Source organism: Sarcophilus harrisii, chromosome 4, assembly GCF_902635505.1.
Source record: "Sarcophilus harrisii chromosome 4, mSarHar1.11, whole genome shotgun sequence".
In the NCBI taxonomy this organism is placed as follows: Eukaryota; Metazoa; Chordata; class Mammalia; order Dasyuromorphia; family Dasyuridae; genus Sarcophilus; species Sarcophilus harrisii.
In genome coordinates, this window is record NC_045429.1 from 192,228,646 (window position 1) to 192,255,723 (window position 27,078).

Below are 27,078 nucleotides of genomic sequence, written 5' to 3' on the forward strand. Positions count from 1 at the left end.
AAAAACAAAATGTACCTAGGGAAAATAGATAAAAAATGTTAAATCATTAACTTGAAGCTTAACTTTTTGTCATGAATACCCTTAATAATCTAATGAAGTTTCCTCCTTTATCAAAATAATGTTTTAATAGATAAAAATACAAAGAATTACAAAAAAACCCTGCTGAAATGCAGTTATAAAAATATTTTTAAAAACAATTTCATATGGACTCTCATTTATGAACCCATGCCTAAAAGTTTTAATTTAAGGTGACCCATTCATGTTTTCTCCAATTCATTATTTTAAAATTATTAAAGATTTATTATTTAGAAAGTGCCCGATTCAGAGCTAGGAAGTCAAAGACAAAAATAAAATGATCCATACCTTAAAAATTTAAGTTGTTTTCCTAACAACTTTGACCTGAGCTTCTTTTTCTGAGGAAATTCAGTTATCCTTAAGTTTAACAAAGATTTATATCAATTCAGAGGCATATACATTTAATCATAATTTTTGTTCATATAATAATTTTCATTGATGGCTATTGAATAATAACAATTAGAATTTGATTTCCAGAAATGAAAATGCATAAAATAAAAATAGATATTTTCAAACAAATCATTTGTGTTTTACTTCAGTTTATACTAATAGGGGTAAATAAAGTTATTTTTTAAAATAAGAACTTATTTGAAATGAATTTGAAAACTGAATTTGAAATTCAATCAAATTTGAAGGCCTTGAGGCCAAGGACTGTTATTTTTGGTTTTGTATACTCTACAGTACTCCATTCATAGTAAGTGCTTTGAAAATGTTTATTTAATAGACTTGTGATGGAAAATGCCATCCACATCCAGAGAGAGAGAACTGTAGAGACTGAATGTGGATCAAAGTATAGTATTTTCACCATTGTTTTGGTTGTTGTTGCTTGTTTTTTCTCTCTCTCTGATTTTTTTCCTTATGATTTGATTTTTCTTGCACAGTATAATAGAAGAATTGCATATGTTCAACCTCTATTAGACTGTTTGCTGTATTGGGGAGAGGGGTTGTTTGCTGTATTGGGCAGAGGGGCAGTTAGAGATAGAAAAATTTGGTTTTGCAAAGGTGAATGCTGAAAACTATCTTTGCATATATTTGGAAAAGTAATATATTATTAAAAAATGCTTGTTGATGGAAATGTTCTTAGATTATTTCCTTAAAAAGAAAAAAACCTTTACAAAAGTATAGTATTCTTCTGTTTTTGGATACCTTTGCAAGGGCTTAGACAATTTCCCTCAAATGTGTATTGTCAGCATGAGAGAAAAGAAGGGTAGGAGCATTCATATCTAGGTGAAGATGGATGCAACAGTATTTGAAGCTATGCTGACTCAAGAAATGTTTTTGGTAGAGTATAATCAAGTTGTTAGCATCAGGATCAATTTCCCTTCCAGATAAGAATTTAGATCAGAATTTATGTTGTTTTGTTTGGTCAGTGGTATGAATGCTTTACTTGACTTTAATCTTTTTTTCTTTTTTTATCTCCTAAATTATTAGCATCCGTTGGTCTTTTTTGAAGTTACAGTAAATAAACGGATTATTGGAAGATTGATATTTGAGGTATGAAATAATTTTTAAGTTACTCCTAACCCCTAAAATTTGAAATCTGAGAATTGAATTTTGCAAATTATTTTTTCTGTTTTTTAGCTCTATGCTGATGTTTGTCCCAAAACTTGTGAGAATTTCCGGACCTTATGCACAGGGAAAGCAGGATTTTCTCAATCCGGTATAAAATTGCATTATAAAAATACCATTTTCCATAGATTGGTCAAAAATGGTTGGTTACAAGGCGGAGGTAAGTTATCCTTAAATAAATTTGAGTTGTATCACTAAATCAGCTTATCTAAAATATTATTTTATTGAACCATGTTAAATAATATTTGAATTGTGTGGTAAAGCTTTTTTTTTTTTTTTTTAAAAAGTAGTAATAAAAGAAGTTTTCCTTTTAAAAAATTCTTTAATTATCAATGGGAAACATGTCAAAAGTATACTACTGGGTCTCCATGGGAGTGCCTCAGGGACTTGTCTTTGGCCCCGTGCTGTTCAATATCTCTGTTGACTAGGATGAAAGTATAAATGACATGCTTATCAAATTTGCAGGTGACACAAATCTAATAGTGATAGATGTTAGATGACAGAATCCCCAAAATGTTTATATGAACAAATGAAAACTAAAGCAAATGGTGTTAATTTAGAGAATTTCTTTCTTGGTATTAAGTGCATCCATTTCTAAATTTTTTGTAGGGCTTTATTTTGTCACTCCATAAACCAAGTGCTTTAATAACCATAAATTAAAATTCGAATGATCATTCTTATCAATAGCACTCATTAGGTACCAATATCTTTATCTAATTTGAGTAATTTAAATAACTGGCTTGTGGAGAAATGTTTGCTTAAATTTGATGATATTGCCAGGAGGTTAAATAAACTAATTATATTTAAAGTTCTTTCCCTCTTATGTTCCCCCTCCCCACATAATTTAGAATTTTTTTCCCCAAATTTATTTTATTTGAAGAAACTGAATAAGAAAAACAGAAAAGAAATACAAAACAAAATGAAGCAAAACTAAAGAGAACATTATCAAGTGTCCAGCAGAACATCAGGGAGGATTCAACATATATCACAACAAATACCAATTTTAAAAAGTATAGATATTAGTAGAAGAAATTATGAGTGTCTTTTCTTTACTTCCTTGCAGATTGTTCTTTTCTCTTCTGCTCATCTTTTTTACTTTATTCTTTTTTTCTTCCTTTCATCTCCCCTCTACCCACAAGCAGGCAATAGTTCAGAAAGGATATATTTATATAGGCATGTATAGGTATATATATACACATACACACACATACATATCTCCCTTTCATCCCCTTCACTACCTCCAAACAAGCTACAGTTAAGAAGAGTTGCATTTATGGATACATTTGTAGAGATAGACAGACAGACAGACAGACAGACAGATAGATAGATGATTGATAGATAGATAGATATGCATACACACATACACATACCCCACTTACATGCACATTAACTTTCCTGTCCCTGCTGATTCTTTCATTAAATTCTGCTCCATAACTTGCCTTGCTATTACTTAACCTCCCCCCACTCAGGAATCCCTCCCTTGATTTTTTCCCTCACCCTTTGCTTCCCCATCTGCCCATCCCTCCTCCCTTATTTCTTTATAGGTTTTGGAAGGTTATATATCCTTCATAGTAGATATGTAGTGTTGCCTATTGAACCTATTCCCAGTGTGAGTTGGTTTTCAGAACTCATAGCCCTCCTCCTCCCCCTAATGGCTTTGTGTCTATTCGTGCTCTGCACCTCATTTGTATAACATGATTGCTATTTTTACCTTAACTCTGCCAATCTTTCTTTTGAACTACCCTATTGTTGATGTGAATCTTATGTACATATGTGTGTGTATATATATATATACATAATAAAATATAAATAATTTGTCCACCTTTAAATTGTTTGTCCATGTTAAGTTTTTTTTTTAAATTGAGCTTTCATATATCATATGTTAAAATTTTCTCTTAAATTTGGATTTGGTTGATAGAAAGTCCTGAAAATCTTCAAGTTTGTTAAGTGTCTGTTTTTTTTTTTCATTCAAAATTATAGATAGTTTTGCTGGATATGATATTTTTGGCCACAGGCCTACTTCTTTTGCTTGTCTGTAGTTATGATTCCAGAACCTGCGGTCTTTTATTGTGGTTGCTGATAATTGTATAATTCTAATTTTAGGTCCAGAATATTTGAATTGTTTTTTTCTTGCTTCTTGCAAAATTTTCTCTTTGATCTGGGGGTTTTGAAATTTGGCAATGATATTCTTATGTGTTTTCCACAAAGGATCTTGTTGAGTTGGTAATCAGCATATTATTTCATATTCCATCACTGCAGGACAATTTTCTAGGATTATTTCCTGCATTGTTGTGTCAATATTCTCTTTTTAGTCACAACTTTCTGACAGTCCAATTATTCTTACATTTTCTCTTTTTGTTCTGTTCTCTAGATCTGCCATTTTCTTCTAAGATGTTTCATATTCTGTTCTATTTTCTCATTCTTTATCATCTGTTTTGTTATTTCTTGGTCTCTTATAGCTTCACTGGCTTCCCTTTGCCCAGTTTTAATTTTCAAAAAGTTATTTTCATCTTTGAGATTCCGTATCTCCTTTTCTAATTGGGTAACTTTTTTCATAATTTTCTGTTTTTCTTGGATGGTTTTAATTTTTTTCTTTAGTTTTTCCTCAATGTTTCTCGTGATTTTTGTACTTGTCATATCAAATTGGATGACTTTACATTCTTTCCCTTCAATAAAGACAAGGCATAAACTTTTTCCTCTGCAGAGAGTTCCCAGACTGCTTTTACATCTGTCTCTGCTTTTTAAACATGATGAACTTTTAAAATATGACAGCTAGCTGCATTTTAAATAAAAGTTTGCCTTTGCTAGAGGATAGTTCAAGTATAAGATATAATGAAAATAAGAATATTATTACTTTTCATTTATTACATAAAAAACAGGAGTAGATAAAATTGTGAAATAGACAGCTTCTCTCTAGCTAATTCTACTGACTTTAAGACAATTTTTTTTTAGAATTCTAAAGAATTTGTATTCTAATTCTGCCCATCTTATAGCATTATGGGGAAGAGGAAATTAAATGCTAAGTGAGATAGCATGGTATAGTAGAAGGCACCGTGGATTTGGGCTCGATACCCAGCTTGTTTCCTGGCACTGCCACTTATTAATGGACAGGGATAAAGACATTTCTATTCTCTGGGCCTCAGTTTCCTTAGTTGTTAAATGAGGGGCTTATACCAAATGAAATTCCTTCCATTCTGTAATATGATAGTTTATAGTTTTATGAAATTACTTTTTTTTTTTTTTTTTTGTTGAGGCAATTGGGATTATGCATAGGGTCACAACAGTATCTAAAGTTGGTTTTGAAGTCAAGTTGTCTGACTCAAGGGCAGGTACTCTTATCTGATTGCATCATCTAAAATCTCTTTTAAAAGAGTATAAAATAGAATGTATCTCTGTTTATATACTAAGACCTTAGTAAATGTTGAATTGAACTGAATCATAGAATTTCATACTCTGAAGGAACTATTTATTTTAGCCTCCTCCTAAAGAATTAATTTCTTCTTTAATATCCCAGACAAGTAATCACCAAGTAAGCCATTTGAATGATTATAGCAGTGGGAAACAGTACTTACCAAAATAGCCTATTTGATTTTTGGAAACTTGTTCTTTTTGGGAAAATATAGCTTTCTGTTGAGTAAACCTATTTCTTCTTATGATTTGTATGCACAGGGCCTGTTCTGTTTAATATAATTAAACAAAGTCTGGTTCCTTTCCTGTTTTGTTGTTATAATAGTTTATAACTTTTCAAATAGGAATCGTTTTTCTCCTCCCCACCCCAAGTCCCCCCGATTTCCTTTCCAGGTTAAATATCTTGACAGTTTCTTCACCTAATCTTGGTTTTGAGAGGGCTTTAGGATTTTTTATCATCCTGGATACAGCTTCCAGGGACAATCTCCTAAAATGGAGTGGTACCTAGAATTGGGTATAGTCTGACCAGTACAGAATATAATTGGGCTATCACATTTCTGAGCACTATATTTTTACTCGATGCAACTTAAAATTGCATTAGCTACTTTACCATGTGTGTCCATTTAAATGAAGCTTCTAGGACTATATTCCATGAAATATCCCACCCCCACTCCAGTTCTTTTTCATATAAACTGCTTTCTAGCCATATGTTTTCCCATTCTGTGCAAGAAACTCTCTAAAACTTATAGCTCCTCAGACTACAGGTTACAGAGGAAGTTTTCTTACTGGGAATTCTCTGTATCAATGAAATTACAAATCTGATTCCAAATAAAATAATTGTGTAATTGTTTATTTAAACCTAAGTTCAGTAATTTACTTAGAACTTTATTCAATTTCTTGTTATTAGATTCAGTTCTTCATTTATGTCATTCAAGAAGTTTTCTTTTTCTCTCCTACTTCTTTTACTCTACATATTTAGCTATTTCTCCCAACTTTGTTTCAATCTGAAATTTGATAAGCTTACCAGCTATTTCTTGTTTTGTAACCAATTTAATGCTAAATAGATACTTGTTAGTATCTATTTATGTGATCCTGGGAAAATTACTAATTTCTGTTTGCCTTAGTTTCTTTGTTGGTAACACAGAGATAATAATGGGATTCCCTTCCCAGGGTTATTGTGAAGATCAAATAAGATAATATTTGTAAATTTGTAAGTAATATGTAAAATAATTGCAGTGCCTGGCATATAATGTTAACTATATAGATGTTAGCAATGATGATGATGATTACTAACAGATCTAAAATCAAATTTATAATGAAGTTCCCACTTGTCATTATTAAATTTTGACCTACTTAGTATATTCATTTTCTCTATCCTGATCTTTTATTTGTGTTTTTTATTTTATATCTTACTTTATTATTTGAAAAAACACATAATGATAAAGATGGCATGATGACTCAAGTTCTGGGTTTGGAATCAAGAAAACCTGGCTTCAGTGTCAGTTCTGAATTATTAGTTGGGTGATGCTTGTGTGATTCACATCTCCGTGACCCAGCCAAATTCCTAGGATTTAGCTGCTAAATTACAGACTACCTTGGAGCTGACATCCCTGTCTATCAAGCTACACATCCAAGTCAATTGCAGGCTCTTGTCATTTATACCTCCATGGGACTTCATGCAACTACCTCCTTTTCACATCTCCCTACTGCTGGGTCTTGTCATCTCTCCCCTGGACTATTGCAATAGCTTCCTAATTGGTCACCCTTCTCCATCTCTTCTCTCTCCAGTTTGTCCTCCATACAACTACCAAAATGACTATTTTAAAGCATGTTATTCCCATGCTCAGTAAATTCCAAGGTACTGGGCTACTTCTAGGATCAAATACCAGCTCCTCTGTCATTGAAAGCTCTTTACAACCTGGCTTCAACCTGAATTTTCAGCTCTGTTACATACTCATTCCCTTTGATCCCCTGACAGTCCAATTAAATTAGCCTTTTGGATATTCCTCATACAGTCTTCCATCTCCTATCTCCAAGTGTCCTTGCAAAAGTTGTTTTGTGTGCTTACAATGTATCCTCTCCTCTCCTCCAAGTCTTAAAAGTCCATGGTTTCCTTCAAAGTAAATACTACCTCCTACATGAGGACTTTTCCAATTTCCATCTGCCAGTATTCTCCTCTGCTCCAAAAATCAGAAAAAAAAATCATCTTGGATTTACTTTATAAATATTTTATGTTCACTTCTAAGTGTACATATTATTTCCACTGATAAAATGTAAGTGCAAAGTCTGTTTCATTTTTTGTCTGCATACTCAGTATTTAGCATAGTTACTGAGTTAGAGTTAGACATTTAAGAACTACGTGATTGATATTCACACAATCTTTTCATTTTCTCCATTATTCAGATATCTATATGGGGAAAGGGGATGGTGGTGAGTCAATTTATGGACCAACATTTGAAGGTAAATAATGTGTTTTTAAAACATAATTAGGCTATTTGTCACCAATCTTAATCTATATCACCTATTATATTGAGGTTTTGATATTAGCAAAAGTAAATATCAGACATAATTAAGCCTTAGCCAAACCCCTAACCAACAAATGGATGCTGATTTTCTAAAATGTCTTTATTTTGCATCTAAAAACAGTATATCATTGTTATTGATTTGTGATCTCATTTAGTGTTTTATTGGCAAAGATACTGTAGTATTTTGTCATTTCCTTCTCCAGCTCGTTTTGCATATGAGGAAACTGAGGCAAACAGAGTTGTGCAGCAGGGTCACTCAACTAATAAGTGAGGATGGATTTAAACTCAAAAGGATGAGTCTGTCTCCAGGCCTGCAGACATAAATAGTCACTTAGTTGCCCAGAAATAGTGTACACAACCACAATTAGAAATGCCAAGTAGCTTTAGTAATTTATGATGAGGTTTAGATTTGGGGTACCCAAATGAAATTAGGGTTTCTGGTGGTCAGAGAATTAAATGAGGTCTAGTGGCAGGTTCAGGGTACAAGGAGTCAAATGGAGTTCCCCTACAATCCCTTTGGATTCTGCGCAAGGAAATGGAGTTAAATGAGGTCTAGTGGTGGCACAAGAGTCCCCTATAAAGTAATTTACAGACCGGAAAACCTAGGTTGATAAAGGAGGTTTATTAAGGGGATTGGAAGTAAGGTTCAAGTTTAGTTAGTTAGTAAAAGATATTAGGTAAAGAGAGGAGGGCACTAGAAACAGTATTCTAGTGAGCAGAGAGTCCTTGGGGTGCCAGGCACAGTGCTGGCATGTTTGGACCCTCTGCAAAGAGAGGATTTTAGTTTGGCTCTTTTTATAAGGAGAGATTTAGATAAAGGGGCCCATGGGTGGAATCCCAAGTTGGCTCCTCACTGGGTTTCAGCTAGGGTTAGAATTTGCTTGATGGGGGTTGGGAAACTTGAACAGATCATTAGAATGGGGGCTGAGGCAGCCCAAGTTGGCTCAGGTCCCATGGGGACTGGGACAAGCCTGGATCTCCTATTGGAATTCAAAGGGATGCTTTTGACCAGGATTTGTAAGTCAAAGGTCCTAGCTTCCTGAATTGATAATGCATCATCCAGGAGGGGCTAGGAATCAGAAAGGAATAAATCAATCTAAAAGGATTAGTTTCTTAAAGGGACCACAACCCCGCTTCAATTTACAGTTTATCAGTGATCTATAATAGACCACAATGGGGTATTTGAGTCCTATCCTATATCATATCATAGACATATAGATATATAATATATAATCTATGTCTATTTTGTATACAGATACTGGCCTTTTGAAATGAAGGTAAATTGAGACACTTTTTAAGTTGACTCAAGAAGAAGTGTGTTGTGTGAATAGAGAATAAGCTCAAAGCCAGAAGGACCTGGGTTCAAGTCCTACCTCTGGCATATAGTTGCAAGTTTTATTTAAGCATTAAGTGCTTTTAGCAAATCTCTATTACAAAGAAAGTGGCAACTTTCACTGGTAAAGGAAGTTTATTTGCCTCCTAGTTTCCTATACTAATTAAATCACAGATAGAGGCTTTTCTTTTTTTTTTTGAGTTTCAAATTTTTCTCTCTCTCCAACTCCCCTCCTTACTCCCTTCCAAAAAAGAGTAAGCAATTTGATATAGATTATATATGTGTGCTATATTAGTCATATTGTGAAAGAATATCAGACCAAAAAAAAAAAAAAAACAAATGAAAAAAGTAAAGGAAGTGAAAATAGTACACTTTGATCTACATTCAGACACCATAGATTGTTTCTCTGGATGTAAATAATATTTTCCATCATGAATCCTTTGGAATTGTTTTGGATCATCATATTGCCGAGAAAAGCTAAGTTAAACATAATTGATTATAATATTGTTACTGTGTACAGTATTCTCCTGGTTTTGTTCATTTTGCTCATTTGTTCATTGCATGCTCATTGCATCATCAGTTCATGTAAGCCTTTCCAGGTTTTTCAGAAATCATCCTGTTCTTATAGCACAATAACATTCCATTACATTCATATACTATAATTTGTTCAGCCATTCCCAATAGATGGACATCCCCTCAATTTCTATGTTTTTGTCACTACAAAAAGAGCTACTGTAAACATTTTGTACATGTAAATCCTTTCCTCTTTTTTTAGCATCTTAATTTCTAGTATTTATTTTATTTAAAAAAGCAAATTTAAAATAATTTTTGTGTTATTTGCCTAGCATCTTATTTTTTAAATTAGTATAAACAATATTACTTTTCAATATGGTGACCAAAATCTTAAAAAGAAAGAGTGATATTTCAAATTTAGGTTTGATTACTAATTAGTTTATTTTTTATTGATTTGCTAAGTAAATATAAATTTATGTTATCACTGCTTTTAAGATAAAGATTGATATACTAAATCTTTATTGTGTGGCAGTTACATGGTCCAGTAGATTCTCATCATAAAAATAAAGATTTCTGGTTGAAGCCAAAAAAGTAACATTTTTTACAGAGAGTTGTATGTTAGAAATACCACCGCTTTTAACCAGAGCATAATAACTACCACTTTAACATCCAGTTGTAAAGTAGCAAATGCTGGTAGGAATTTATTACTCATGGAAAATGTAATAATAGGGTTTTGAATTTCTACCATAGCTTATAAATTGTCCTTGAAATTTCTTTCACTTTTTACTTTCATTTCTTACCCTGATTGTAAAATGGAATTATTATCATGCTGATTTATCACAATATCTGAACATTCATTTTCTAAATCTTTACCACAGATTATTTGCCAGATTGAACAAATAAAAAACAATTTGTCAACACTAAAATAAAATTATAAAATAGAATTTAGGGAATAATTAATAGAGAAAATAGGAAATTAACTGTACATTATAGAAGGGACTATCTGTTAGAACATGTCTAGGGATGGGTTCTTTAAAAAAGGAACCAAATCGCATGCAGCGAGATAGTGATTATCATATGTGCTCCATGAAATGGCCCTAGAGCACGTTATCCGAAGATTAATTGTTATGTACCTTGGGTTATTTGATCATTGAACTGTTCTTGCTACTTAGGGAAGCAGAGAATGCTTGTGGTAGAGCTGCTAGGGAGTGAAGCGGCCCAGACGCGTCTCTCTCTCTCTCTCTCTCTCTCTCTCTCTCTCTCTCTCTCTCTCTCTCTCCTCTCTCTCCTCTCTCTCTCTCTCCCTCTCCATCTCTCGCTACTTGTAACCCCAACCTCTGCGGATCTGTCGGTTACATTGTACCTTTGGTACCCGGAGCTTAGCCGCGGTAAGGGCTTACTGAGGCTAAGGGCCCCTGCCGCGAGGGCGAGGCTCGCGGGGCTCAAGTAGGGCGGGAGGCCAAGGCCTGTTTTCGCCGGCGAAGCTGGGGAACAGGAGGAGGAGGACGAGTCATTCTCACGCGCGATGGACGCTCCCTCTGAGGTTGCCATCCTTGTCCAGGCTGCCACCCGGACCCGCGGCCTGTAGCAGTAGAAAAACTCGGTGGGGTCCAGCTCAGACCAGCCCGCAGAATAACTGCAGACTCTAGACCGAGCCTTACCCACACTGTGCCTCCCTGTTACTTGGCTCAGCAGGCGAAGCAGAAAGAACTTCCTGGGGTGGGTATTTTTGAGGGGGTCCCGGCAGGCGACACAGTGCGGGGAGCCCCACGTCAGGGCCATTGGTCTTTGCAAGGTCAAGGCAGGCCTGGGAGACTCCGGGCAGGTCGCTTAATTAACCTTGTTTTCCTCATTGAGAAAACAAGCCGGGGAAGGCAGTGGCAACGCGCTCCAGGGTCTTTGCCAGGAAAACCCCGCACGGGGTCGGGGTCAGCACTGCAATCCCAGCCGCAGTCTGGACAGCGCCCCCCTGTCAGAGGGGAGCCCTATGCCGCAAGGGGGTGGGGGGAACCTCCTAGTCCGGTGAAAACACTTCTCGTGATGCCGTAAATCACTGATAAGGATAGGTTATCTAGCTCTGTGGTATAAAAACATTCGGGGACTTTTCCACAGCTTTTGAACAGGCATTAGAGAGGTGATGCTGGGAACTGGATTTAAGTGAAGAAAGGTTGTGCAAGGATAGCGTGGAACAGAGGCGCCAGGTACAAGTTTATTGGTTGCCTTAACATAGGAACTTATTGATCAGAATCTTTTCATTATGTGTAATCAAGGATACTTCTCTTTAAACAAATGATCTTATATTTGAATTAGTGGTAGAGACAGGGCCTGGACTTGAGATTTCATTAGTATATAGAAACTTCCCTCCACCGATGCAGGTTGGCACTTCTCTGCAATTTATAGTTTTAGAAGGTGGCTCAGATTAAGTGCCCAGCTATCATGTGTCAACGGGCAGGAACTGAATCCATCTGCATCTTCTGGGTTTCTAGGCGGGTTCTCCATCTAGTACACAACTTTCATGCAGCATGGAGGCTATATGAGGAAATGAGCAGGCTGATCCACTTGGTGGAGCTATGAATTGGTCTAATTCTTCTGGAAAACAATTTGGAATCATTCCTAAAAGTCACCATACGATGCTTCCCTTTTTTATATGTGCTTATTATATTATTCTTTATATTAAATTTAAATATATAGGAGAGGGAAGTAGAATAGGTAGAGGATAAATACATCTATGTGTATATATATATATATATATATATATATATATAGATGTATTTTCTTCTCTGCTCTCAAGAAGCACAAATTTTGTCTGAGAGACAAAGTATTCATATACATCTGTGACATGTAAAATATACAGAATAATATACAATCCATACAAGATAGCTTAGGGAACAAGGGCACTAACAGGAAGATCAGAAAAGCTTCACATAGAATATAGTATTTAAAGGAAGGGATTCTTGGAGATAGAAGAGAATGTTCCAGGCTCAGAGAACAGCCAGTGCAAAGCTCAAGAGATGGAATGCCCTTTAGCAAGAATGGCAAGAATGCCAGTGTGACCAGAAGGGAATTACTATATAATGGGGCAGGAAAGATGGGTTGGGCATTTGTGAAGGGCAATAAAAGTTGTATTTTCTTCTGGAGGCAGTAGGGAGTTTATTGTGTAGAGAATAGTCAGATCAGCACTTAAGGAAAATCACTTTGGCAACTCAATAAAAGATGAATTGGAGTTGGAAGAGACTTGGGCCAGGAAGAACAAAAAGGAAGCTATTGAAGTATATAGGTGAGATAATGCAAGTGAGAGATGATGAGGTCCTGAAACAAAATGGTGACTATAGGAATAGTTAGAAAGCGAGAGGTTTTGTGGGAAAAGGCAGATTTGGCAATTGATTGTGCTGTTTGAAGTGAGGGATATTAGGGGGTCAGAGATTATGATTTGAGGTTGTGAAACTAGAAAACTGGAAGCATGGTGGTATCTCCAGTAGAAATTGTGAAGTATCAAAGAGATGTGGGTTTTAGGAGAAAGATAATGAGTTCTGCTTGAGAACTGTTGAGTTAGAGATGCCTATGAGACATCCAGTTTTAAATATCCAGTGGGCAGTAAGTTAATGAAGCAAGCCTAGAACTCAGATGAGAGTCTGGAACAGGTTTTATAGGTATGAGAACTTCTACAATTCTTGTTTGTCCTTTGTTCCCAGAAAGGATCAAGACATTAGGGAGGTGATGCTGGGAATTGGATTTAAGTGAAGAAGGGTTGTGCAAGGTTACCTGCCTCACTTTCCCCTCCAGAGTCATCTGGATCCAGAGACCAGATATAGATCAGGACCACTGGAGATGGCCTTAAATGCAATGAGAGATATTGGCTTTTTTATGTCTCAATTTGACTGAGATAGTGCCCAATCAGTGATTAATACAAGGATAACAATTGATAAATGGTCAAAGGATATAAACAGGCAGTATTCAGATGAAGACTTTAAAGCTATTTGTAGTCATATGAAAAAATGCTCTAAATCACTGTTGATTAGAGAAATGCATATTAAGACAACTCTGAGGTATCACTTCATACCTCTCAGATTGGCTAAAATGACAGGAAAAGATAATGACAAATGTTGGAGGGGATGTAGGAAAACTGGGACACTGACACCAACAATGGTTGGTGAAGTTGTGAATGGATCCAACCATTCTGGAGAGCAATTTGGAATTATGCCCAAAGGGTTATCAAACTGTGCCTACCCTTTGCTCCAGCACTATTCCTACTGTGCTTATATCCCAAAGAGATCCTAAAGGAGGAAAAGGGACCCACATGTGCAAAAATGTTTGTGGCAGCCCTTTTTGTAGTAGTAAGAAACTGGAAACTGAGTGGATGCCCATCAATTGGAGAATAACTGAATAAATTGTGGTATATGAATGTTATGGAATATTATTGTTCTGTAAGAAATAACCAGCAGGATGATTTCAGAGAGGCCTGGAGAGACTTACACGAACTGATGCTGAGTGAAATGAGCAGAACCAGGAGATCACTGTACATGGCAACATCATTCTTATATGATGATCAATTCTGATGGTAGTGGCTCTCATTAACAATGAGATGATTCAGGCCAATTTTAACGGCTGTGTGATGAAGAGAGCCATCTGCACCCAGAGAAAGAACTGTGAGAAATGAGTGTGGACCACAACATAATATTTTCACTCTTTTTTGTTGTTTGCTTTCATTTTGTTTTCTTTCTCATTTTTTCCTTTTTGATCTGATTTTTCTTGTGCAGCATGATAAATTTGGAAATATATGGAGAAAAGAATTGTACATGTTTAACATATATTGGCTTATGTGGCTAGGGAAGTAGAGTGAGGAAAAGAGGGAAAAAAATTTGGAACACAAAGTTGCAAGGGTTACCTGGTTAAATACAAAATCAAAAGTTAATTTAAGAAAGAAAGACTTTAAGGATTTTTGGCCAAATAAAAACAATTGCTATTTACATTTACTATTACTATGATCCAATCAGAGCCCAAACAGTGACTAATTGGGGCTTGACCTGGAACCTGTTGTATGTCAGTCAATGAGAACTAGAGTGATTTGGGTGTAAGACCTAGTCCTAGCCTGTAAGCCCCAAGATATCTTGCGACTTAAGTGATCAAATTTAACATTCCTCTGGACAGAGCACTTGCAGCTAAGAATATGATGTCCATTGCAGACAGAAGAAAGGGAAGGGAAAGAAGAGAAAGGAAAAAAAAAGATAAAGAGCTATATTGGCCTGCTGACTAGTTCCAATAGGGTCCTCACAGAGGAGAGCTCCCTACTCCTACTCATTGGGGTTGATGTTTGTCCTTTGTTCTGGAAGAGGAGCAATGGCATCTGCATAAAGAGAGAATAGGACCCAGGACAGAGTCTTAGGACATATCCTTGAGAGTTGTGCTAAGTCTAAGTCAACCGAATATATTGAAAAGGGAGGAAAAGAAGGAGAAAGGAGTATCAAAACCTTGTGTTCCAATTTTCCCTCCTTTCCTCCCACCTCCTCCCCTAGAAGACAAATAATCTAATATATGTTAAACATGTTAAAATATATATATATATATATATATATTAAATTCAATATATGTATGCTTACATATTTATATAATTATTTTACTGCAGAAGAAAAATCAAATCAAAAAGGAAAAAATGAGAAAGAAAACAAAATGCAAGCAGACAACAACAAAAAGAGTGAAAATGCTATGTTGTTTTCCACACTCATTTCCCACTCACTGTGCATCTTTAAACTATGGTCTAGGATCACCTTCTGTGCTGAGTTAGCAAAGAAAAGAAATAGCTACGGCCAGTCTCTCAACCCATCTTGTTTCATTATTCCCTGGCACAGGAAGACACAACTATCAGTTTGCCTGGGGTCAGCCAATATTATGTAAAGATTAATTGCCATCTGATTCTGTTTGACAGCTCAGTTGGCTACTAATATAAATGAAAAGAAAGAGGGAATGAGTCTTACCTGCACATTTTTTTGGTGTGTCCCATGACTGTTTCCAATACTGAATAACAGCCACCAACCCAACCTATTCATGACTTTTTCGAAAATGATTTTCCTTTCAATACAATTAATGAATGGAAAGCAAAATTATGAGAAAGATTTAATGTAACAATGATTTTCTTAAACAGAATCGAAAAAAATTATAATTTTACTGCCTGAGAGCAGTGACAGAAACCACTTTTAGATGTTTTCTAATATCTAATAAATATTAATTTATCTTTGACAGATTTCCACTCACGGAAAATTCTGTGAATGGAATGTTTTTATATCCTATAGAAATGTCTAGGAATTAACACAGTTACGGAAAGAAAGCCTTTTAAACTAAAGTGTCATTTTGCAATTTAGACAAAAAACTTCCAGTAAAGATCCAAAAAAGGTCTTTAGTTCTCAAATAGTTCTCAAGTCGATATTTTTAAAATAACCACTTTAGTTACAACCAGGAGAGGCAGCTGGTGGCACAATGAATTGAGAAATACTTGAATTCAAATCCAGCTTCAGATATACAATATGTGACCCTGATCAGGTCACTACCTCTCAGGAATATGGTGAGAATCAAATGAGATAATTATAAAGTGCCTGGTACACCCTTAGTGTTAGGTAAATGCTTATTCTATTCCCCTTCCCAACCCTTAAAAAGTTCATTTACTTCATTTTAGCATAAACTTTAAGTAATACATTCATATTAGACTTTAATTAAAACCCTACTGATTATTTCCATCCAGAATTTAAAGAACTCAATGTTAAATTTAGGTTGAAAATCAACTCAATTAATCATGTGACCTAATAAATATGGGATGATAAACACATAATGTATATGGTGATAACTAAATAAGAGAGACCATGCCTTGTATTTATTTTGCATGAGATGTAGTGTTTAATAGAGGGATAGGGAACCAGCCTCAAAATCAGAAAGGTTGATCCATCCATATGACTCCTGAAAGTCTCTCATTGCTTTCTGGCAACTTTCCAAAACCATAAATAAATTACAGAGAATGAGCCAATTTGCATTAGTGGAGGGTGTTTCCTCATAGGAGAGTTCCCTATACCAATGAAAATCACAAATCAGGTCCCAATTCCTCTCATATTTTGTGTATATTAATGTTCGTTTTATCTCCTTCAATACAGCCTTCTAACTAGGCAAATACTGGACATAAAACATTTTTCATTCATTCATTTGGTTTTGTGGATGAGGTAGTTTCTTGTGGTGTCTTTTAAATAAACATAAAACTAATTGAACAGGCTCAAGGTATGACTTCTCTACCATGAACTACTATTTGGAGCTGAATGCTCCTATTTGTGCCGAGAGAGAGAGAGAGAGAGAGAGAGAGAGAGAGAGAGAGAGAGAGAGAGAGAGAGAGAGAGAGAGAGAGAGAGAGAGACTTCAGTATGAGCTCAAGGTTAAGTCTGTCTGTGGGTTCTTTCCTGTTTCATTGTGTGCTTTACTCCTCTATAGAAACCATTGGCTCATAATGTAATAAAAATCAACTCATCTTTATCTGGAGTTTAGAGACAAACCCATTATAAAAGTACATACAGCAAGTAAACAAAGCTTTTCAGGCTGTTTTTGTTTTTAAGAAAGAAATTCTCAAGGAAGGTATATACCTGTTTGTCAATCAAAGAGAGGAAGCAGAAAGGGAATAAATTCATCGTGTCCCAATAGCATCAACAATCAGAGAGACCACAAAATTCTGTACAGAATACTTCTTAGGCAGGTCAGTGAGCTAGGTTCATCTGTTCATAATCCTATTCAGTTCAGGGTAGAAGTATTTTTCACTTGAAATCAGATAGCATATTCATAGATCCCCTTGCTGCCCCTGCTTTTTCCATACTTTCCCTTCCATTATCCCCCTTGCTAATGAGGCTACAGAACTTAGAATTGCATTGTATTTGGGAATATTCTAAGTACTCTCCAGTAATGTGCTCATGGCAAAAAAAAAAAAAAAAAAATGCTACTGAGAGCAAAAGAAATATGAACTCTACCTTTCTATAATGTCCTGGAGTTTGATGCAATCAGTACACTATTATCTGTAAGAAATATTTTTTTTCTTTTTTGGACCTTGTGCAACATATCCTCCATCACAGAGACAAACATCATTATTGAGCATATGTCTCAATATCCCTGAATCAATAACATTTGGAATTTAGGGTTATCATTGTAGTTACATTTGCAGAAGTTTAACAAAGGCATACAAAATACTGTGTTAGAAGGAGGTCTTTAGGTCTTTGCTTGGGGTGATGGAATCAAATGCCTTTTTGTAATGAACAAAATAAGTTTTTGTAACTTTTTTTTGGTAAATCAATAAAATAATTAGGGTGGGATCTTCTTTATCTGCATTTTCTGTTAATTTGGTGATTATAAAGATTTGGTCTGCTGAGGATAGTTGCTTTTAAAAGCCTTCCTGTGCCCTTCTCATATTTTCAAACATGAGATTATTCAAATATGAGATTCAAACATGAGATAATCCTTGATAGAATATGGTATAAAAAGTAAAGCTTTATTACTAATTACAAACTTGTTGGAAGGGAGGAGAAAAATAAATGCTTATTTATGTTTTAGAATTTCTCCATAGTTACAGAATATTGGTGATTTTTTAAAGCCAATAAAAACTCTCCATAAACATTTCTGCCAATCTACTCTGTTTTTCATTGATGTAATACTTTGCCACTACGGAGAAAATTGGGTGTAGATGGCTCTGTTCATCTTAAGATCACAGGAACTAATTAATTTACTTTTGAAAAAGATTAATGAAAATGAAAAAAAAAATCTAAAGATATCAATTGAATAATCTCATGTTTGAAATACTCACATTTTGTTGTTTGCTTGCATTTTGTTTTCTTACTCAATTACTTTCTTTTTTTGATCTGATGTCTGTTGTGCAGTAAGAAAATATGTTTATACATATTGAATTTAACATATATTTTAACATGTATAACATATTGGATTGCTTGCCATTTTTTGGGGGGGGAGAAAGGAGGAGAAAATCTGAAACACAAGGCTTTGCAAGGGTCAATGTTGTCAAATTATCCATGCATATATTTTGAAAATAAAAAGCTTTATTATTAAAATAAATAAATTCTATAGCAAGGTAAAATAAAAAGTGAATTCGTTTCATCTACTTTACATTTATCACAAGTTAGGATTACTTTTTTAAATCTTCATTTTACATTTTAAAACTATATATGCTCAACCGTCCAGTTATTCTTGACCCAAATAACTTTCACCCATTTTTATTTATAAAGGCAGTTTTTAATCTTCCTCTTTTCTTATAACTGAGTCTGACTGGCATTAATTCTGTGTATTATTTCTGTCTGCGTCTTATCTTCACTTCCCATTTACCCATTTTTGACCTTTAGTCTCCTCTATTATGTCAACATTCTCTGCCAGCTTCAGTCTTCTGCCAGGCCCCCGTTTTGGTTAATTTGGAACTTTCTCATTTCAGACTGCCTGACTTATTTGCACAGAGGCAATTACTTACTGACAAGAGCATGTATTACACACAGAATTATGATGAAGACAAAGAATTACTCTCTACTTCTTAACCCACTCACCAACTTAACTTAACCATGAGATATAATTAAAAAAAAAAAAAAAAAAAAGCATCCTCAGTTAAAGTCCTACTTTACTATTTCATTGTGGTTTGGAATTCTTAAAGGAAAACCAATGGAGTGCCGAGGTCTGTCAGGCCTCCCAAAATTTGAAAAGATTTCCAAGTAGGAACAAATATACTCACTAAGATTAGCTTAGCTAAATTACAAGAGGCTCAGCCTAAAGATTAGCCAGCGAGTTACTGTTAATATTTTTCCTGTCATTACTTTTAAAGATTATTGTAATCAATGGAGGAAGTGCCCAAACCCAAGAAATTAATTTATTACCATAATTGCTTAGGATCAAACCACATTCTTAGAAGAATAGCTATTGGACCGTCCCTAAAAGGCTTTTCCCCCCCCCCCCCAATTAAATGGAAGGATAGTTTTATTGTAAAAAACTATGAACCATTCTCCAAGGAAATGAAGTTGTGTATCTTTAAACTATATATAAAAATACTGAAGACAAGGACAGGACAAGGGAAGAAAAGAACCAAGTATAAATCTTAGCTTGTAAATACTTTCATAGATAAGAATCATGTTTAATCAGCAGGCTGACTGGCTGAATTTAAACACTGATACTAAAGTGGTGGTGGAAAAATAAAAAAGTTTATTGACCTTTATTCTTAAATAGGGTAAGCTTCTCCTTTTTCACTATTAATTTTATGAGGAAACTTATCTTATTTACCATTAATACTAATTTCATCTTATATCAAAAATAGCAAAGTCCATATTAATGAGATTTTACATCTATTTTTCTTAGAGGCTATTTGAAAAAATGGAAAGTAATATGGAAATAAACCAAATGTTAAAATTTTGCCAATAGACTCAAACACTTATAAATGAGAATGCAAAAAGGTGTTCTTTTTGTTTATTTTATGTTACTACTGATGAAGATAATGGAGGAAATTAATTAATAAGCAGCCTTTACATGACCTGATCTTTCCTAGATGAAAACTTTATAGTGCCACATGATAAAAGAGGAGTTCTTGGTATGGCCAACAAAGGACGACACACCAATGGGTCACAATTTTATATCACACTACAGAAAGCTCCTTATCTAGATCGAAAATATGTGGCTTTTGGGTATGTATAACAAGTCTATTTACAATTTTAAAATGTAAAATGGAGGTTCAAAAAGTCAGTGATGACATGTAAGATGAATAAAACTGACATTTAGAACAAGTTTCTTGTAGAAATATATTTTTAAAATACTGAGGGGTACAATGGATACAACACCAGCCCTAAAAGCAGGAGGATCTAAGTTCAAATGCAGACTCAGACACTTAACATTTACTAGTTATGTGACCCTGGGCAAGTCCTTAACCCCCATTGCTTCACCAAAAAAATTAAAATATTGAACACTACCTTTGTAATGTATTTTAATCTGCTACTGTGAATAATCAATTCTAAATTACTGTGACACATTTTATAATAGCTATATTGTTTAAATTAGAATCGCTAAATCCAGAACTTTATGAAGGTTAAGTCCCTAAAATGAAGTCTTTCTTTTTTCTTTTTTTCTTTTAAACAGCATTTTTCCAATTATTTGTAAAGACAATTTTTAACATTCATTTTTTAAATAAAATTTTGAGTTCTGAATTTTCTCCCTCCCTGCCCTCTCTCTTTCCTAAAATGATTAACAATTTGATATAGATTGATATAATTATATAAAATATACTTCCACATTAGTCACATAGTTCATGTGAAAAAAAAAAAAACAGTGCCTGTAAATTGGAAAAGAGAAAAAAATACCAAAAAAAATTTTTAATGAAAATAGTATGCTTCAATCTGCCTTCAGATTCCATAGTTCTTTTGTCTGGATGTGGATAGCATTTTCTGATGAGTCTTTTGGAATTGTCTTGAAACCATTATATTGCTGAGAAGAGCTAAATTGATCACAGTTGATCATTGCACAATGTTACTATTACTATGTACAGTGTTCTTCTAGTTCTGCTCACTAAGTGCAAGCATTCTCACAACTCATCAACTTTAATAAAGAAATCAAATTATCCAGCTTGCTGATAACATTAGGTTCCCAAAGGATGATGATAAATACTGAAATATCCTAAATAACAATTTTAAGGAGTTTGATACCAACATACTTATAGGCATTTAGACCTGAAATATATTGTTAATATATTTTACAATTATATTTAATATATTTTACAACATTGTACAGAATTTTATATATATATCTTCATATATATATATATATATATATATATGTATATATTGTATAGTTATAGACCTTGTATATAGTAAAATTTAACTTGTCTTTTCTTTTTCCCATTTCCATGTCCCTGATTTTCTCAGGTATTATTCCTTCCATAAGCCTTCCCCTGATTACTTCTTTTCATAGTAAGATCTCTCTCTGGATTTTCATAGCACTTTTTTTTTTTTTTTTACCTATGTAACTTTTAGATTCTAAATTCATGCCATACTTATTTATGTGTATCTTATTTTCATCCCTGGTTAAATTATTAACTAAATGAGAAGGAAGTATGATCTTTCTATTTGCCTACTTCCTACAATGTTTTGAATATAGTAGTTATTAAGTAAATATTTGGTGAGATGCAAAATGATAAGATTTTGCTCAAAAAATAGTGGAACCAGGGGAGCTAGGTGGTGCAGTATATAGAGCACCAGCCCTGAAGTCAGGAGAACCTGAGTTCAAATGTGGCCTCAGACACTTAACACTTCCTAGTTGTGTGACCCTAGGCAAGTCACTTAACTCTGATTGCCTCAACAACAAACAAACAAAAATAATGGAACCTTGGAGCCCCTTATGAAAAAAAGCCCATTATAACATATGTCTTCTGAAGGTGAATGTATTTCTATTTCATTCTTGAGCTTGGTCACAGATCTTTCTACAAAATCCAATTTTCAGGGATGAAACAATTTGAGAAAGACTTTTCTAGCCCAAAATACTCTTATCCTTTTTCTAAAATCAAAGGCATGTTTTATTAACAGAACATTAGAAAAAATATTAATCATTATAGACATCTTTAGTTTATTGTTCTAATAAGCCTGTTGATCTGGTTTTCCTTGTTATCATTAAATGCTCCACCTTTCTCAAAAATAGTCTTTTTTTTTTTTCTTCTTCATTCCATCCCACAGAAAAGATAATCAAAGGGAAAGGACAGAAAAGCTACAGGAAGCTGTTGATAATTTAAAAGCGTTTGCCAACAACTTAGTTTTCCTGGATCAAGTCCTCCATGCAGATAATTCCATATTTGCCAAGAGATTTTGCAATAAGGGCATTATCATGCATGGTAAAAGGGAAACCCCCTTTTTCTTGATTTATAACCATTTCAGTTAGACAGCTAGTATCATAGTGGATAGAGCCTGGGCCTGGAATCAGGAAGGGATGAGTTCTAATCCAGACTCAGGCACTCACTAGCAGTGTGACCATGGGCCAGACCTTTCACTTCTGTTTACCTCAGTTTCCACATCTGTAAAATAGGAGATCTGTAAAAAAAAGAACCTACTTTAGGTTGTTTTGAGAATTTGAATAATATTTACAAAAAAGCACTTAGCACAGTACCTGGCACATAATAGGTCTATATAAATGCTTCTTCCTTCTCAGATTTGGGTAACTCCAAGCAATGTATTACTTGGGATGACCCAAAGGTTAAGGTTCCAAAATCCTCAGCATATTAATTGAAATCTTGTGGAATTTAACTAAGTACCATTGAAGAATTGGCAAAGACCCTGCAATACTTTATGGACCTCTGGACTGACACCATTGAAATCTTTTAATTCTAATCACAAAAGCTGATTTGAATTTATGTTTTCACACCATTCTCTTCAGTCAAACTTCACTAACCTACATCTACATCTCTGTATCCCCTATGGTAGATAGGCTTTCGTTCCTTCATGAATAATCTTCCTCCATATCTTTTGAAGTTTTTTTTTTTAATAAACACATCCTTAACATGTTTGTCCATCAATTCTGCAAAAATTTTTCATCTTTTCAGAAGGGATTCTGGAACAACTAGCAGCTTCTTCTTCCACATCTGCCATGAGTACAGCTAGAAAAGAACATTTTATTTTCTACTAAGACATTCCAGATCTTTGAAAATACATATCCAAATTGGCTTGAAAGCCTGAGCAGCTCACATTAAACATTCATAGGCTTCTTAACCTTTTGATTATTGTTGGATACCAGGTCCCAGTGAAATATGGAGGTCCACAAAGCTGGAATCCAGAATTTGACAAAATGTTCTGTTTCTGATTTTTTTTTTATTTTTTTTTGGCAGATGCAACCTTTGTGAGCACCATAACTATGATAAAGATCAGTCAATGAAAGAGAAAGTAGGGAATAAATTCTTCCATGGCGCTTTTAACAAATATTTCCTTTAATCTTTACAGTCATTCTAGGAGGTAGATGCTATTATTGTCCTCATTTTACACTTGAGGAAACTGAGACAGATAGGTGAAGGGATTTTCCCAGTGTCCAGTGGAGAAGGCTGTTATTTGGATTTGGGCCTCTTGACACCGGGGTGATGCTCTGTTCACTGACGCTCTTGGCAAAGATCAGCAGCTGAGAAATGATGGAGGTGTAAATGCTCTTTTCACCTCACTAATAAAGTATTGTAGTCATGGAGTGGGGGTCTTTTCTCCCCCTGTCCCATTCTCAATTGCTGATATAACTCAGTTTTTATCAGGAGCCACAGAAGGAAGCAGATAGGAAAAGATGAGCAGCTGGGTTAGATTCTCCGCAGGACCACAGATCACCTCACCCCAGTCCTGGTTTTAGACTTTGTCTTTATAGCCTAAGTTATAATAAAAATTTGGCCCTGTTAATCCAATTAACTTTCATAAATGATGATCTTTGTCACATTTTAGAATTAGTGTGAAATCTTGGCAATGGAGAGCCTCAGGTCACTCCCCAAAGACCCCCAAGTCTTTTGAGGATGTAAAGTCAGGCAAAAGAGCATCACTTGGACTTGGAGGCTTTGTGCTAATGCTGACTGGGTTTAGTTTGAGGAGTAAGCCGCCTTGGATATATTGAGCTCCAGCCCCCTAACATCACCTGCCTGTTGGATGTCTCACAAATATCCTAAATTCAACATGTCCAAAACAGAATTCATTATCCTTTCCTTCAAGTCAACCTTTCTTTCTAAGTTCCCTATTTCTACTAAGGCTACTACCATCCTCTTTTGGTCCCTCTTTTTTTCCTCTGGGTAACTTCATCAGCTCCCTTGGGCTTAATTACCATCTCTATGCAGGTGATTGCCAAATCAATATATCTAACCTCAATCTCTCCCCTGAGCTTCAATCCCAATTCACCAAATACATTTTGAATATTTCAAACTAGATGTCCCAGAGGCACCTCAAACTCAACATGTCAAAGTGAGAATTCATTATCTTTTTCCCAAAACTCAACCACTTGCCAAATTTCCCTCCTCTTCCCAATCTATTCTTCCAGTATTCCCAATTCATAACCTTGGTGTTACCTTCTACTTCTAATTCGGCATCTCACATGGCCTTTAATTTTTGTTTTTAAATTCCATACCAAATAAAACGAGAATTCTCATATGCAAAACAGACCAAGTAATGTGGATTGGACATATACTGTGAATCTGTTACATACAGCTTGCTTTCTTTTAAGTGTATGAGAAATTCAACACATTAAATTCAAAACTGTCTTGTTAATCTATTTCCTTCTAAAATTCCTTCTCTTCCTATGTATGCATTTTAAATACTTCATTGACCCTATATCTTTTTAAAATATATATATGTGTGTGTGTGTGTATATATATATATACATATATGTACATAGATATAGACATACACACATATTCATATAGTTGGAAGTTTTAAGGAAAGACAAATTTTTTAAAAATAGACATAGTTAAGCAAAGTAAACCCACACCTTGGCCATTTCCAAAAGGTTTTTCTCTTTCTGCTAATTTAGACTTTCTCTTCTATTAAAAGATTAAAAGATGTGTCTATATACATATTTATGTATATATATATACATTCATATACATATGTATTGATACATAGTATGTATATACCTGTATACACATACATATATACATACACACATACTTATATATATACATACATGCATACATATATATATACACATACACACACACACATATATATATGTGTGTATATATATATATATATACATATATATATATATATATATTCATTAACTGAATGATTCATCCTCATCATCCAGGCTATGGAAACACCCTTGACTCAGTATATCTCCCCCAGAATCATTTACTAAGTTTTGTCAGTCTCTACAACATCTCCCACATCCAGTCCCTTCTCTCCACTCACATAATCTCTTCCACAGTTTAGGGGGTACATCTAGACTATTGCAATAAACTTCTTTTTTAAAAAATTATCACAAATAATTTTTATAGTATGTCTAATATAATAATAATATAATATCAAATTAAAATCCCCAGAGATCCTATCTCAGACAGCAAGTTTCACTAATTACCAGGGCTAGATACAGTTGCAGTAAACTTCTAATAGTTCTTGCTTTCCATTCTCTCCCAACTCCAGTGTATTCTGCACAGTTGCCAACTTGATATTACAGGATTATAGATTTAGATCTGGGAATGGCTGTAATGGTCATTTAATTCTCCTGATTTTACAGATGAAGAAACTTTGATCACTGCTAAGTCAATTTCCAAAGATGATAAAGGGGAAAAGGAAAAGAACCTATATGTTCTAAAATGTTTCAGCAACTCTCTTTGTGGTGGCAAAGAACTGGAAATTGAAGAAATGCCCATCAACCAGGAATGGCCAAAGAAGTTGTGATGTATTTGTAATGGAATACTCCTGTGCTTATAAGAAGTGATGAGCTCAATGATTTTAGAAAAACATGGAAAGAGGCACAAAATAATGAACAAAATGAGCAGAACCAAGAGAACATTGTAGCAGCAATATTCTTTTAAGAAAGACCAAGCAAATAAATTGCTTTAATTATTATAAATACCTAAATTAACTAATAAAGGGCTTATGAAGAAAGATGCTATCTACATCCAGAGAACTGGGAAATTGAAGTATATATAAGGATAATTTTATATAGATATACATATTGCATATACATTTATTTGCATCTAATAGTAGCTATCTCTAAGTTGAGAAAGACAGGGAAGAAAAAAAATGACATATAGCTTTATTACATATTAAGAAGGAATAGCAAATTTTTCACAATAGATTCGCAAGCTTCATGTGCATTCATCTTATTTATTATACTATGTTATAGAAATGCTTTATTCTATAAATTAAAAATTAAATAAAATAAAACACACACAGGCAAGTTAAATGATTTGCCTGTGGTCACACACAGGTAGTATGTATGTGAAATGTGATTTAAAACCTGATTTTCTTGGTTCCAAAATTCATTAAGGTATCCATTACACTCACTTTGTCTCATACAGTACTCAAACATAGGTCAGAACATGTTACTCTTCTGCTTAATAATTTTATATGACTTCCTCTTGCCTCTAGGATGAAATATGAGCTCATTTAAAAAACCCTTCACAACCTATCTTCAGCCTACCTTTCCCAATTAATTTCATATCATTCCCCCTCAGACTCGGAGTGACCCATAGAAAGAACTTAATGAAAATTCCAGGGCTGTATTGACAGGGCGCTCATCTGCACATTTTCTCAAGAAATCTCTTCAGTGTAGGTGTAGTAACAAAATTCTGGGAGCCCATTCTCATGTGTTCATGGATGGGTGGTCCTCTCTGCTTTATTCCCTTTTTTTTTTTTTTCTCCCATCCATCTAGGTCTAGTGTCTATTTTTAACTCTCTCTTCTACTTAAAGAAAAACCTTCATTTTCTGGTAAAGGCCCAAGAAAAACCTATTCAAGAGATTCAATTTATATATTTATGGCTGATTAAAATAAAATTATCTTTGAAATTAAACAAAAACAAAACTGGCTTATTGCTTTCTTCCCCATGCACAACATTCTATCTCCCACCTCTTTCCTTTTGTGCATGATGTCTCCTATCCCTAAAATTCTCTTTTCCTCCTTTTATCTATTAAGTTCCCTAGCTTCCTTTAAGGCTCAGC

At 34.5% G+C, this 27,078-nt stretch overlaps 1 protein-coding gene across 4 annotated transcripts in view; it reads left to right on the forward strand.

Moving 5' to 3' along the window:
- Positions 1–27,078, forward strand: part of PPIL6 (peptidylprolyl isomerase like 6) — a 58,522-nt gene that overhangs the window by 30,696 nt on the left and 748 nt on the right. For 3 of the 4 annotated variants that reach the window (XM_031964435.1, XM_031964431.1, XM_031964433.1), the window contains 4 exons: positions 1,507–1,569; positions 1,657–1,804; positions 7,456–7,512; positions 19,970–20,105. In XM_031964435.1, the coding sequence (XP_031820295.1) occupies positions 1,507–1,569; positions 1,657–1,804; positions 7,456–7,512; positions 19,970–20,105 (404 nt within the window). The remainder of the gene's footprint in view (positions 1–1,506; positions 1,570–1,656; positions 1,805–7,455; positions 7,513–19,969; positions 20,106–27,078) is intronic. The other variant, XM_031964432.1, reaches the window with a different exon arrangement.